Source organism: Pituophis catenifer, unplaced genomic scaffold, assembly GCF_029215685.1.
Source record: "Pituophis catenifer annectens isolate HBS135680 unplaced genomic scaffold, rPitCat1.0.hap2 SCAF_1, whole genome shotgun sequence".
Lineage (NCBI taxonomy): Eukaryota > Metazoa > Chordata > Lepidosauria > Squamata > Colubridae > Pituophis > Pituophis catenifer.
This window is the reverse complement of record NW_027256881.1, coordinates 348,404,168-348,419,902: the sequence shown is the minus strand read 5'-3', so window position 1 is coordinate 348,419,902 and position 15,735 is coordinate 348,404,168. Positions and strand designations below refer to the sequence as shown.

The following is a 15,735-nucleotide window of genomic DNA, read 5'->3' as shown; positions in this document are numbered from 1 at the left end:
ATGTCAAACTCCATTTCATTGAGAGTTGGATCAGAATTGTTATTGCCTGAGGGGGGCGGGGGGGGCAGTTGCCTGTGTGGGCGTGGCCAAGGTAGGCCACGCCAGCTTGACATTCCTCACATCGGGGGGTGGGGGGTGGGACCAGAGTGCGTGCCAGACACTCATCCTCCAGAGAAGCCTCACTGACCGTCTTGGGCCATGGGGAACAGCCCTGGATGGCAGCATGGGCTCCCTGGGGTCCTGGGCAGCAGGAATCTGACCCTTGAGCTCCAAGAGCACTGGGAGTCTGCAGCCCAGCCGCACTTCCCCAGTTGTATGCCTGGGTCTACTTGCCTCTTGCTCCAGGCTGCTGCTGTTCTGCTGACTCTCCTTGCCTGGGCTGGGCTTCCTGGGCTGGTGGGGCTGGTGAGGGACAGTGTGGGTCCTGATGGAGGGGGCTGTTCCTGCTGGTGTTGCTGCTGCAAGGTGAGGCAGGGGTCAAGGCATGGCTTGCCTAGCTGTGGGGCTCCAAGATATGTGGGTTCAGGGTGTGGTGAGTCAGCTCTGGGCCTTGGAGAGGCAGAGTGGGGAGGGAAGTCCCAGCTTTCTGTTGGGGATGGGGGCTTCTGCTCTTTCCATAAACTGGGGCCATTGCAGGTGGGGTGGTGGATGGGAGGCTCATGCCAAATGTCCAGCGGAGGTGGAGGAGGTTTGGATGGTGTGGGATGAGACCCATGGTGGCAGCACGAGGACCAGGTGGAAGCAGATGCATGGTGGGAGGCATGAGATTTGGCCTTCAAAGTGGTCACACAGCTGCCTGCCCCATCCCAGCTGAGATGGTCATGGGCAAGCAAAAACAAAAAACAAAGTGGTCACACCAGCTGCCTGCAATTACTGCAGGTTCGAATCTCCCCAGGCTCAAGGTTGACTCAGCCTTCCATCCTTTCTAAGGTAGGTAAATTGAGGACCCAGTTGTGGGGGCAATAAGCTGACTTTGTATAAATATACAAAAGGATGAAGGCTTTTGCTTAGCACATTGTAAGATGCCCTGAGTCTCCGGAGAAGGGCGGCATATAAATCAAATTAAAAAAAAAATGGTGTATCAGAGTGGACGGGTGAGTGGGTAGCTGCCAGTGCGTTCAGCAGGCTGGATCACATGCCTGATCCCATGGCTCTACCTCTGCCTGCTGCTTGGAGGGCCGGACAGGTGGTCCCAGCACTCAGACCCATCTGCCCAGAATGGGCTGTGGAGCCACAGTGTCCGCCAGTGGGCTGCAGCTTCTACAAAACACCATTGGCTCCAGCATGCTTGCCAACTCCTATGTGTGCATCTTTTTTTTAATTTTGATTTGATTTTTGAGAGGCAGAGTGGGGAGGGAAGTCCCAGCTTCCTGTTGGGGATGGGGGCTTCTGCTCTTTCCATAAACTGGGGCCATTGCAGGTGGGGTGGTGGGTGGGAGGCTCATGCCAAGTGTCTAGCGGAGGTGGAGGAGGTTTGGACGGTGTGGGCTGAGACCCATGGTGGCAGCATAAGGACCAGGTGGAAGCAGATGCATGGTGGGGGGCATGAGATTTGGCCTTCAAAGTGGTCATACAGCTGCCTGCCCCATCCCAGCTGAGATAATCATGTGCAAGCAAAAACAAACGGTGGATCAGAGTGGACGGGTGAGTGGGTGGCTGCCAGTGCATTCAGCAGGCTGGATCACATGCCTGACCCCATGGCTCTACCTCTGCCTGCTGCTTGGAGGGCCGGCCCAGTGGTCCCAGCACTCAGACCCACCTGCCCAGAATGGGCTGTGGAGCCACAGTGTCCGCCAGTAGGCTGCAGCTTCTACAAAACACCATTGGCTCCAGTGTGCTTGCCAACTCCTATGTGTGCATTGGGGTGGGATGGGCCTTGTGTTCGACATATCTGAGCTAGAGCTTCTAGAAAATGATATATGCATAAGGAATAGATGATGTAAGTACCTATTCATAATTAACAAACTATCAATTATGTTGCTACTCTTCTACTTTTCAGCAGAGAAATATTCTCCCAATGAAGAAGTATGTCAGTTACGTTGCCATAGAAATTTTTGATAAAGCTCATTGAAAACCAGAAAATTCAAGTCTGATACTTCATGGGCCAATTAGAATCCATTCCTCCATTGTTTCTATTTCTCATACGAGAGGTCATTTTATGGAAAGGGAGATGTTATTAAAAATAATTGAATACTGGTAGAGATCTCTATAAAGCCTCAGCCATCTAAGGAAACAACCATACATGCTTAAAAGCACTGATATCAACCCTTTAAATCACTACCTTAAAAATAATTAAATTAAAAAGAATAGAATGTGAAATGTCCTCCTTGAAATAATGAACACATCTTTAATAAACAGTTTTCCATCCACATTGGGCACTGGACAACACAAGGATACTTTGAAGGCATGATAAATAAAAGACTGGGTGAGCCTGGCTGACCACAGTTAAATTCTAACCAGTTGCAGCATTTGATAAGGAATTTTTAATGGAGAAATACCTCCTTTATGCCATCATCTTTTAGAAATCATCACACTCACATCTCAAAGATAAATATAAATGAGAACTATCCTTGCATTAGTTAGAAATTCTTGTTTCTTACTATATTTTCTCTACAATTCAGATCCGGCCTCAGCAGAATAATGTAGCATTTGGGGAAAAAGATACAACCCAAGAGAGCAGCTCCAGAGGCCAAAATGGAGAAGATCTCCACAGCCACCATGGATTTCCCTTTGGTGCTCAGGTAGGTAGGGAGGAAGGAGATCCAAACACTGCAAAAGACCAGCATGCTGAAAGTAATGAACTTGGCTTCATTAAAACTATCAGGCAATTTCCTAGCCAGAAAGGCCACTGAGAAACTGACAAAGGCTAAAAGTCCTAGGTAAGAGAGGACAATATAAAACATTACAGTTGAGCCTTGTTTACATTCTAAGATGGTCTCTCCAAACAAGGAGTGGAAATCCAAATTAGGAAATGGGGGAGAAGTTGTCAGCCAGGTGGCACAAAGTACTGCCTGGACCAGGGGACAAGCTAAGACAATAGAGTTAGTCAGTGATTTTCCTAAGAGTTTCCTTGACCTGTTCCCTGGTTTGGTAGCCATGAAGGCCAGAACCACCATGACAGTTTTTGCCAACACAGAGGAAACTGCAAGGGCAAAGAGAATGGCAAAGGCAGATTGTTGTAAGAGGCAGGTGATCTTCCCTGGTCGACCAATGAAAAGGAAGGAGCAAAGGAAGCAGAGCAGGAGGGAGACCAGGAGAATGTAGGTGAGATCTCGGTTGTTGGCCTTGACAATTGGTGTGTCATGATGTTTATAGAAAATCACCAGGACTGCAGAAGTGATCACAGAGAGAAAAAGAGCAAGAAAAACTAAAATGTATCCCAGGGTGTCTTGATAGGCAAGGAAGTGGATCTTCTTGGCAATGCAGTGGTCCTTTTCCTTGTTGGGAAATTGGTCTTCTGGGCAGGGGTCACAGCGAGCTGCATCTGAAATCAAAAGTCTTTGTCTAAGGATTTCTTGAACAACTACCATGCACATTATCCCTCCCGCATAAATGATATGAGTATTGCCTATCTGCTGTTGACCTTCCTACAAAGGGAGTAATGAAACTATCCCCTGTGCTATTTATGGGGCATCAAAAAGAGCAAATCATCCTTCATTTATGATGATCCTGGGGATAGATTAGCCAGAGACAAGGATTTATTCAGTTCCAGCTGTCCATGCACTTCCATGACTAATGTGGCTTTCAGTCTGAGATTCCTGTCTGTCTTTCCGCCATTTTATAATCGAACACAAAGAAGAACAGCAGATCCGTTATCCAGAAATGTTGCTGTTTTGTTTTGAGTAGATTATTCCTGCCTTAACATCTCTGCTTTGTACTTTAAATCTGTTCATTCCTGACTTCCGGTTGTACTTCTGGTGCCTTCGGAAGCCTGATCTGCGAGCTCCGTGGTCAGCTCTGACCTCTCATTATTGGAGGGGTCAAATCGGGACCACAGCCACCCTGGAGGGGTGGTGAAGGAAAGGGGGACAGCTTAGCAGGTAGAGGGGAGTCACGTCTCCCTTCCCTGACTAGGAAAGCCCACTCCGCCAACGACAGGGAGCAACGGCAGCAAACATGGCTGCCTGAAGCTGAATACTGGAACTATTTGCTAGCTGCGGAATAAGCACATTTATTTATATATATATAAAAGCTATAATATTTAAGAAGAAAACTTTTTAAAGAAAACTAAGTTTAAAAATTGAACTCTCAAAGTGAAGATGTGAGATTGAAAAGGTATTTTTTAAATAATATATATACTGCAATTTGATCTGGAAATTGTTTATATTTTATGACTATCAAATTTTATTATTATTCGTTCGCCCACCTATTGGATTTACAATCTAAAATAATTAAAAATGGATAATCAGCACTATGCAGAGAGGCAATACCAAGCTGAATCATGAGCGCCATCTGCTGCTAAGAGGAGAACTGTGCATCTATGGGAATTTTTATCTTTGTTGGATTATAAGGAGTTAGTTCAAATTTATTTTAAACTTCAAAAGACAAAACTTTTGAAGAAATAAAAGTGATTGGAAGGGACGTGGATAACCCCTGGATTTTTTTAAAAAAATTGGACTGACTGTAAAATGGAAATAAGTGGATATAATGATATGGAGCTGACATACCAAGACATGAAGGATTTTACAAAAGAACAACATAAGGAGTTGAAGCTTCATGCGCAGAAGCATTTTGATGACATCGGGGTCAGTGGGCAGAGCCTCCCACCGGTTTTACTACCAGTTCTATAGAACCGGTGTGAACCGGGAGCAACCCACTACTGGTAGTAACATAATGAATATAAGAAATGAATGATTGGAGATAATATATATATATATATATATATATATATATATATATATATATATATATATATATATATATATATATATATATATATATATATATATGTTTATGTAAGTTTTCACGGGTATGTATGTATGTACCCGAAATATTAACTATATATATATATATATATATATATATATATATATATATATATATTTGTTTTCTCAGGTTTTCGCGGGTGTTTGTATGTAGGTCTTTGGTTATTCGGGTCTTCTCCCACGTAAAATTGGAAGTGTCTTGGCAACGTTTCGACGAAGTCTCATTCGTCATCTTCAGGCTGGTGTTCTCGGCTTCGTGCTTCCAGGAACACCTCCTGGAAGCACGAAGCCGAGAACACCAGCCTGAAGATGACGAATGAGACTTCGTCGAAACGTCGCCAAGACACTTCCAATTTTACGTGGGAGAAGACCCGAATAACCAAAGACCTACATATATATATATATATATATATTAAAAATGTAATTATTAACAAAAAGCTAGAGAAAGATCATGATTGATATATTGGAATATTGAATAATAAAAAAGGAAAATCTTTGATTATTAGAATGATAGGGGTAAGGGGGAAAAAGAGGGCTAAAATAGAAGTAGAAATATGAGGGGGAAAATAGTAGAAACAGATATTAAGATGATATGAAGTATGATAGAATTATGAGAAGGTTTAGAGTTGAAAGTTGACAGTAGAAATTATGTTAGTAAAATTAAAAATGAAAATGGGCTGTAATTATTAAGAATAATATTGTTATGATTATTTATATTGAAATGTATGAAACCCAGGAATCAAACCATTCACAAAATGAGATGTATAAAACCCTCCCCTTCTCTGGGGGAGGGTTTCTTGCCATCTGCCTTGAAAGAGGCGGTGGTGAGGCCCCTTCTCAAGAAGCCTTCTCTGGACCCAGCTGTTTTGGCAAATTACCGTCCTGTCTCCAACCTTCGCTTTATTGCGAAGGTTGTTGAGAGTGTGGTTGCGCAACAGCTCCCGCAGTACCTGGATGAAACCATCTATCTAGATCCGTGCCAGTCCGGCTTCAGGCCTGGGTACAGCACAGAAACAGCATTGGTCGCATTGGTTGAACAGGGGTTGCTCCTCTTTTCTGGTCCTATTACACCTCTCAGCGGCTTTTGATACCATCGACCATGGTATCATGCTGCACTGGCTGGAGGGATTGTGGGTGAGAGGCACCGTCTTGTGGGTCTGGATGGGGAGGAACAGGCTTCGACTCAACCCTTCGAAGACCGAGTGGCTGTGGATGCCGGCATCCCGATATAGCCAGCTGATGTCATCGCTGTCATTGAAACCCAAAGAGGGGGCTCGCAACTTGGGCGTCCTCCTGGATACACGGCTGTCTTTAGAAGAGCATATGACGGCCGTGGCCAAGGGGGCTTTTTATCAGGTTCGCCTGATATGCCAGTTACGTCCCTTTCTGGATCGGGATTCCTTATGCACAGTCACTCACGCTCTCGTCACTTCCCACCTGGACTACTGTAACACTCTCTACATGGGGCTCCCCTTGAGGAGCACCCGGAGGCTCCAACTGGTCCAGAATGCGGCCGCGCGGGTGATTACGGGAGCAACATGGTGCTCCCATATAACACCTCTCCTGCGCGAGCTGCACTGGCTCCCGGTGAACTTCCGGGTGCGCTTCAAGGTGTTGGTTCTCACCTTTAAAGCGCTCCATGGCTTAGGGCCAGGGTATTTATGAGACCACCTTCTGCTACCGATAACCTCCCAGCGGCCAATATGCTCTCACAGAGAGGGCCTCCTCAGGGTGCCGTCAGTCAAGAAATATCAGCTGGCAGCCCCCAGGGGGAAAGCCTTCTCTGTGGGGGCACCCACCCTCTGGAATGAGCTTCCTCCCGGAATACGATTGATCCCGGATCTCCGCACTTTCCGTAAGGCCCTGAAGATGTTTTTATTTCAGCAAGCCGGCCTAGCCTAATTAGGTTTTTTATGGGTTAGTTTTAATTGTATAGCTTTGGGGTTTTAAATTGGGGGCCGATTGATTTAATTTATTATAGCTATCTTAACTTTAATATTGTATGTATTTTAATTTTGGCTGTTCACCACCCTCAGTCCCTAGGGGGAGAAGGGCGGTATATAAATTCAAATATAAATAAATAAATAAATAAATAAATAAATAAATAAATAAATAAATAAATAAATAGATAAATATAAAAAACTTTTAAAAAATCTGTTCATTCCTCCCTTTCTGCCCTATCGAATAGACATAAATAGATGGAATTCCTCTTTCTCTGGCAGGTCTATTTCCTCAGAGGTTATTATTATTATTATTATTATTATTATTATTATTATTATTATTATTATTATTATTATTATTATTATTATTATTATTTAAATTTGTATACCGCCCTACTCCCGAAGGACTCAGGGCGGTGAACAGCCAGATAAAATACATATAATACAAATGTTAAAAAGCATTAAAATACAATTAAATAATTTGGCCCAGAAAACGAAATTTAAAACACCCCAAATTCTTAAGACAAATTTAAAATTTAATTTTTTAAAAAAAGTTTAAAAGTTTAAAAGAGAGGTTAGGCCAGGCTGGCCTGCTGAAAAAGAAATGTTTTGATGGCACGGCGAAAAGCGCGCAGGTCCGGGATCCTCCGTATCTCCGGGGGGAGCTCGTTCCAGATGGCGGGTGCCCCCACACAGAAGGCTCTCCCCCTGGGGGCTGTCAGCTGACATTTTTTGGCCGATGGCAGGCCAGGGCAGTTTAGATCAATAGAAAGTTTCTATTGAAAAGTATCAGTGCATGTCAATTTTATCAAAAATGGTCACAATAACAAAAATATACTGATTTTATGAATGTCTTCCTGGATTCTGGAAGATATAAATTTGAAGTATGGTCTACCTGTCTGATTAGAAATGGTCCCTTCTGGACAAGGGTCACATTGGTAGCAGCAAACCTTCTTGCCCTCTGGAACTCTTCTCCTCTCTCCTGCATGGCACCTCTTCCGTCCACACCTGGCAATGGGGATGGTCTAAAAGATAAGTATTTGTAATTACTTAAGGAACAAACCTGCTGCATTCATTCTTTTCCCCATTCCTACTTTTATGTTCAGATTCTCTTCTAAAGAGGTACAGTGCCACCGTCTATCAGAAATATGGAACAGCTCCTGAGGGATTCAGGCCACTGGCATTCCTGAGACATTAATAGATGCTGGAGATTGGAACTGGGGTTCCATCATGAGGAGGAAGGCTTGTGACTCAACTGCAGCATTTCTAAAAGAAAGAACCATGAGGATACAACTGAGTTCCATGGAAATCACTGTTGCTTTCTGTAATTGCACCCTGCATTTCAAGCAGATATTGATCCCAAGGCTAACCCTTTGTGGAATGACACAAATCAGACCTCAAAGCAGATTTTTCACCAAATGACTGCCATGATTTCTGACTCAACTGAATATTTTTCAATTGAGAAAGATGTTCTGCATCAGAAGAAGAGAATTAATCTTTCTGTGAACTTACAACATTTCCTTGCAGCTCACCTTTGTGGCCCAGACAATGCCATCAGATTTAATGGTGAAATCGTGGCCTGGGGGAGCCTCAGGATTTACTTGCCCAATCTTCATGGGGACAAAAGATTGATTGGGGAAGAGAACCCAGTTGATAAGATCATAACGAGCAGATCCCAGTCCATCTTCTGAGAAGGAGACCTCATCTCCAGCACTGTTGTTGAACTGCACCTTCCTCAAATAAGGAAGAATCTACAAAAAAGGAGACCTTCAGAAATAGGAGTATTGGGGCTAGAGCTACAAATGGAACATCATAGTTCCACCTTTTGGTGGCAATCTGAAGAATTGGGTGTATTTTACTCTGAAACTAAGTTTTCCCTTTATCACTGGGCATGGTTTCCAACTCCAATTTCACTAAAATACAAGAATTTTAGTTCCACAATCTAAATTTAATATTAGGATTTTCCTCTTGTATACTTCGCTACGTGCACTTTGAAATAGTTCCAAGGTCTTGTTGACTGATTAATGAATGTTTGAAATAAATAAATCATTTCTATCAGAACTATGGAAAATTCCACTGATTTTCTCTAGCTCATTCTCAGGCAGAAGAATGCAGGAACTGGTTTTGATCTACTGGGCCACATGGAAGGAAGCATCTGACCTGGTTGGTCACTTCACTATTCAGAGATGTCCAACATTTTAGCCTTTGATGCAGAAAATTCTGATGAATTTCAGATCAGGAACCCATTAGGACCACTTTGAATCTTGCTCTGTGCTGTGGTTGTCATAGAAACAGAATCCTATTATTGGAAGGGACATTGGAGGTCTTCTAATCCAACCCTCTGCTCAAGAAACAGACCCTCTACAGTTTTAGACATGTGGCCATCCTGTCTCTTCTTAAATGGCTCCAGCAATGGGGCACCTACGATTTGTAAAGGTAAACCCTTCCTTTAGAAATTTCTCCTTAGTTCTAGGTTGCTTCTCTCCTTGGTTAGTTTCTATCTGTGGACTGAGTCAAAAGACACAGAAATTACCTGCCATGAGTGGACATTTGAGATCCTCTTTCCAAGCCTCATCATGGTCGGTCGAACTCTGGATCCATACATTGCATGCAAAGCATATGCCAGAGCATAAACAGCATTGTAGATATTGTAACTGTCACCTGTCATTCTTGTTTCAAAAATGTAATTTTGCAGATTCTGTAGATTCTCCTTTCCTGTACATTGTTTTTCCCCCTTCGGAGGGATCTTTCCTGATTTATGTATCTTGCAGCCAAAGACTGCTTCCCACCATACAGGGAGAAAGACATCTCCTTGGGGGTTCAAGGGGTCTAAAGACAGGAGGAAGTGGCTGAATTCAGAGACATTCCCGGGGTGGTCCCTAAAATGCAAGACCCCATGATGAAGCTTTACATATTGCAATGTGTGTTCAGATTCTTCCACGCCAAGTTTCCAATGGGAAGTGAAGATATAAACTTTCCTAAATGATACTTTCCTCTGGTTTTCAAAAGAATACATCCCCTCTATTACAGTGAGAGTAACAATTGAGTCTGCAAACAGAATAAACACTTCTGTTTTAGACAAGGTAAGGAAATTAAGAATAAACTTCTTATGATTGATTTCAGTATCATCCAATTCCAGCATTAGAGTGAAGGCCAGGCAGATCTCCTTCTCCTGGAGCATTGGCATCAGAGTTGAGATGAAACGTTCTCCCCTCTCATCTTCAGGGGCAAAAAGCCCAACCCAGTTCCACTGGAAATGCAGGAGCAGCTGGACTAAACCCACATATTGAGGAGATTCCTTGGGATTAATCCGGAAGAAGGAAGGATAAACTCTTCTCTCTCCCTCAGAGAACTCAAAGCCAACACCGAGCTGGAGAAAGTGAGATTATTTTTTCAAAGACATAGTAAGTTTTATGTTGACTTTAGTAGTTACCATTGTCTGGTTGATGGCCCTCATAGACAGGCTGACTCACTTTGACTGGCAAGCTTCATCTTCTTCCCTTCTTAGCCATTTTTATTAGTTGTGGTACATCAGAAGACAAGAGAAGAAACCAACAACCTGATACAGAGAATAAATGGCTCTAAAATGATGGCTACTGTTTAATAAAAAATAAACTAAGAGTCACAAGCTCATTATATTCCCCACCCCAACAAAAAATACTTTTAGTTTTATTTTTGGCTTCTGTCTGTGCTTCTGATCTTTGTCTGTTCCATACTCTATCCAAGAGAGCTCTCTTACCTGTGGGACCTTAAAGATGCTGAAGATGGAGGCCATCTCCATTGAAATCTTGGCACTGAGACCACCAATGACGGAGAGCAGAGTGTCCTCCAGGTCACATTTGTACCCTGGAACCACTTGGCCTCGTGAGGAGAGCATGGAGAGGCTGTTTAAGGAAATAATCTCCTCCCTCTGGAAATGGCGGTAGATGTGGAAGCCAAGGGTGATGTTGGGGAGCAGAAGAAACTCCTTATTGACCTGGGAGACAGCAAACATCAATGCAAGGAACTCCTGGTAGTTACTGGGTAGGAGACTGTAGTGAGAAAAACATTGGAGAACATGACAGGAAAGCTTGTGCATGGCTGTAGAATTTGCTTCACTGTTTGGGGGGACTTATGGTGGGAGAAACTCCCAAATTTCATTGTGTTTGCATTTTTATTCAAAGGATTTCCCTTGACTAAACTTGGATGATTTTGTGAGAGAGGAGACAAGCCTTTCCATAAATATCATGGACTGTTTTATACTCTCTATCGATTCCTTCCATATTCACTCTGCTTTAGGGGCTGTAATCCTTTCCAACTGCTCCCCTTTCACCATCATTATTTAAGGTCCCTTTTGGAGCAGCTTCTTCAGGTGTGGTAAGGATTGCTGAGCACAGGACTGCAGTGGGAGTCACCTCATAGCTTTACTGAAGGCCATTATTCATAAGCAATGCTGATTCCAAAACTGAGAGGGATTTTTGTAACCCCTGAACACTTGAAAAGTGTGGAGCTTTTATTTGAATTTTCTACCAGAAGCTTCTGTTCAGATTAATATTATAATTTAACTTCTTCACTAGGTCAGCATAGCTTCCCTCTTCATTTTATTGTTTATCATCTTCCTAATGAAGAGATTGAGAATTCTAGCCTATTTGAGGAGCTTGCTAATTTACTGAGAGAAGCACAAAATGCGCACTACACCAGGACTGTTCAAAACACTAGAAGAAGTATTTCTGAAAGGAGTCCCAGAATTTTAAGCAAAGAGAACATTTATCTGCATGTTTCTCCTTCAGCTGAAACTTACATATTTTCTAAAAGAAGATTCACTGTATTAAAATCTAGGGCAGGAGGCTTTAAAATCATTCGCAAGGGTAAATTCCCACCAATAATGAGATCACCAGGCCTGTAGTTACTTTCCTCTAACTGTCCATAATCCCTGAACACAGATATGTTTTGCACCCTCTGTGCTGTAGTTGGAGCCAGGAGCCAGAAGAGCATCAGCATCAACAGTAGCATGACTCCTGCCCAGTCATTCTTCTCACCTTCCCTCCTAGAACAGAAATCAAGGTTTATGCAGAAACTGATTTGAAGGTTCCTGTTGAAATCTCACTGGAACTTTAGCAGATCAGACACCACCTGTGCCACCTGGATGGCACCAGGACAAATTTATATCAAAAATAATTCCTCTTACCTGAGTTTGGGCTGTGACCATAGAGGAAACAAAGCCGTGTGAGTCTCTTCAAACCCAGGACTGAGCTCTTTGCAAGACAGGCTAAGGTGACACAATCTGCCCCCCATCTGGTGAACTCAGAGATGATTTTTAAAGCAAGTTTCATCCTGGAAGATCTTTGTGTCTGGAAATCCACAGGGGATAAATGAAAAATGACTGTTCTTGTGATAATTGCAGGGAAAAGCCATTGACGTGTCCCCTTAGCAACAGGTTCTCTTCATGCAGCAGAATGGAAAACATCTTTGTGTCTCTTGTAATTCCCAGGGCAGATGGAGTCATGGGGAAATTGTGTTGTTGACCTACATGGAAGTGACTCCTGCGCACAAGATGGATTTTGGCTTATGCCCTAGTTTGGTCAGATAATAGGAGGGCAACTTGCAAATAGTGGCACAAGGCATAAATGGATTTATTTTTTTTAATTTGATTTATATGCTGCCCTTCTCTGGAGACTCAGGGCGGCTTACAATGTGTTAAGCCAGTGTTTCCCAAACTTGGCTATTTTAAGATGTATGGACTTCAACTCCTAGAATTCCTCAACCAGGCATACTGGCTGGGGAATTCTCGGAGTTGAAGTCCATGCATCTTAAAATAGCCAAGTTTGGGAATCACTGCGTTAAGCAATAGCCTAGGAAGAATCTCAGGATATTAACTGCAATTTATTGCAAGACTTGAAAATTTCTGTTGCTGTAGCCTAAGGGTAGGAATTGTCATCCGGGCATCTCTTTGGGTCTTTTGGGGTGCTGCTCCCCAAATTGCCAGGTCTGAAATTCTTTTCTGGAAGATTCCTTCACAGGACCAGTTGGGATCATTACTACTGTACCAGCCTCCTTGCTGCCTAGCAACTTCCATGTCTGAGCCTCTGGAGGGCATTTGTCAGTTGACAAAGTTTCTTTTCTGTTCTAGGAGGGAAGAAGACAAGAAAGACGGGGCAGGAGTCATGCTACTGCTGATGCCCTTCCTGCTTCTATCTCCAACTTCTCTGAAAAGGCTGCAAACCATATGTGTGTGAAGAAAGACTGGGCAGGAGTTATGCTACTTCTGATGCTGATGCTCTTCTGGCTCCTGGCTCCAACTACAGCAAAGAGGCTGCAAACCATGTGTGTGTTCAGGGATTATATCGAATTAGATGGAAGCTACTACAGGGCTGGTGATCTCGTTATTGGTGGGAATTTGCCCTTGGGAAGCATTAATGAGTCTCCTGTCCTACAGTTTAATACAGTGAAGCTTGTTTTTAAAAAGGGGTAAGTTTCAGCTGAAGGGGAAACATGGAGATAAATTGTTTCTTTGCTTTACATTCAGGGACTTTTTTCAAAAAATACTTCTAGTGTTTTGAACTGTTCTGGTGTAGTGCATATTTTGTGCTTTTCTCGATAAATTAGGAAGCTCTTCAAATAGGCTGGAATTCTCAATCTCCTCATCAGATAGATGATAAACAACAAAAATGAAGAGGGAAGCTTTGCTGGACTAGTGAAGAAGTCAAATTATAATATTAATCTCACCACTAACTTCTGATAGAAAATACAAATAAAAGCTCAGCACGCTTCAAGTGTTCAGGAGTTACAAAGATCCCTCTCAGTGTTGGAATCAGCATTGCTGATGAATAGTGACCTTCAGTAAATCTATGAGGTGATCCCCACTGTAGTCCTGTGCTCAGCAATCCTTACCACACCTGAAGAAGCTGCTCCAAGAGAGACCTTAAATAATTACATTGAAAGTGAAGCAGTTGGAAAGGATTACAGCCACCGCAGCAAAGTGAATATGGCTGGGATGATAGAGAGTATAAAACAGTCCGGATATCTACGGAAAGACTTGTTTCCTTTCTCACAAAGTCATCCAAGTTTAGCCAAGGAAAATCCTCTGAAAAAAACCCAACCCAATGAAATTTGGGAGTTTCTGCCCTCAAAAGTCCCCCCAAACAGTAAAGCAAATTCTACAGCCATGCACAAGCTTTCTTGTAATGTTTGCCAATGTTTTGCTCACTACAGATTCATTGCCAGTAACTACCAGCAGTTCCTTGCATTGATGTTTGCTGTCTCTGAGGTCAATAAGGATTTTCTTCTGCTCCCCAACATCTCCCTTGACTTCCACATCCATGGCCATTTCCAGACTGTGATAGTTATTTCTTTAAACAGCCTCTCCATGCTCTCCTCACGAGGCCAAGTGGTTCCAGGGTACAAATGTGAGCTGCAGGACACTCTGCTGTCTGTCATTGGTGATCTCAACTCCAAACTCTCAAGGCTGATGGCCTCCATCTTCAGCATCTTCAAGGTCCCACAGGTAAGAGAGCTCCCTTGGATACAATATGGATAAGACAAAGATGAAAACACACACATAAACCAAGAGGAAATTAAAAGTAGTTTGGGGGAGGCACATCATGAGCCTGTGACTCTTCATTTTTTCTTCATAAAAGAGTAGCCATCATTTTAGTGCCATTTATTCTCTGTATCAGGTTGTTGGGTTCGTCTCTTGTCTTCTGACATATCACAATTAGTCAAGATGTGTAAGTGGTGGCTCTCCCTAAGAAGGGAAGGAGATGAAGCTTGCCACTGAGGGTCACTCAGCCTGACTGGTGGAGCAAAATCCACACAATGGTGACTCCTAAAGTTGCCCTAAGACTTTACTTTGTCTTTGAAAGATGAATCTCACTGTTTTTCAGCTCGGTGTTAGCTTTGAGTTCTCTCAGGGAGAGAGAAGAGTTTATCCTTCCTTCTTCCCGATTAATCCTAAGGAATCTCCTCAGTATGTGGGTTTAGTCCAGCTGCTCCTGTATTTCGAGTGGAACTGGGTTGGGCTTCTGGCCTCTGAAGATGACAGAGGAGAACATTTCATCTCAACTCTGATGCCAATGCTTAAGGAGAAGGAGATCGGCCTGGCCTTCACTAAAAGGCTGAAATCACATGATTTTGAGATTATATTCAAATAATTACTTCTCAATTTCCAGACTTGGTCAAAAACTGAAGTGATTATTCTCTTTGGAGACCCCAGTTGTACTTTCAGTGTACAGACAATTTTGTCTCTCCATAAAAATTTAAAGATAAAAACATTTCAGAATGTTTGGATCTTAACCTCCCATTGGAAACTTAGTGTGAGGGAATATAAAAACACCTTGCGATTTCTAAAGTCTTTCCATGGAGTCTTGCATTTCAGGGACCACACCGGGGATGTCTCAGAATTAAAACATTTTCTTCTGTCTTTAGACCCCTTGAACCCACAAGGGGATGTATTTCTCCCTCTATGGTGGGAAAAGGTCTTTCGCTGCAAGATTCACCAACCAGGCAAGATCCTTCCAAAGGGGGAAAAACAATGTACAGGAAAGGAGAATCTGCAGAATCTGCCCAATTACATTTTTGAAACAAGCATGACAGCTGAAAGTTACAATATCTACAATGCCATTTTTGCTGTGGCACACACTTTACATGCAATGTATGGACCCAGAGCCTGACCGACCATGATGAGTCTTGGAAAGAGGATCTCTAATGTCCAGTCATGGCAGGTAATTTCTGTGGCTTCCTTAGAAAGGAAAACATATTAAAAGCATTTATTACAAATATATGAAATAAGAATAATGTTTTGTTGGAAGAGTTTGGGGGGGGGGGAGAAGAGAAATAAACCAAATGGGCTGTCCATAAGATCCATAGAAGAAAGACCTTCGTAAAGTCCTGAA

The 15,735-nt window shown here is 42.9% G+C and overlaps 1 protein-coding gene across 1 annotated transcript; it reads right to left on the bottom strand.

Moving 5' to 3' along the window:
• Positions 1 to 2,579: 2,579 nt before the first annotated feature.
• Positions 2,580 to 14,171, bottom strand: LOC139312584 (vomeronasal type-2 receptor 26-like). Its single transcript, XM_070937499.1, has 3 exons — positions 14,052 to 14,171; positions 7,761 to 7,890; positions 2,580 to 3,484 (listed from the first exon to the last, which is right to left on the bottom strand). Exons 1-3 carry the CDS (start codon positions 14,169 to 14,171, stop codon positions 2,580 to 2,582), a joined length of 1,155 nt encoding a protein of 384 aa, XP_070793600.1.
• Between the last annotated feature and the right edge of the window lie 1,564 nt (positions 14,172 to 15,735).

What these genes read in the sequence shown, in the direction of transcription:
- LOC139312584 (XM_070937499.1), bottom strand. Translation starts at nt 14,171, where the DNA reads ATGGCCATGGATGTGGAAGTCAAGGGAGATGTTGGGGAGCAGAAGAAA. An exon ending in TTACTGGCAATGAATCTGTA is followed by an intron (nt 7,891 to 14,051) that starts GTGAGCAAAACA and finishes CTTATCTTTTAG; the next exon opens with ACCATCCCCATTGCCAGGTG. An exon ending in GACCATTTCTAATCAGACAG is followed by an intron (nt 3,485 to 7,760) that starts GTAGACCATACT and finishes TTTTGATTTCAG; the next exon opens with ATGCAGCTCGCTGTGACCCC.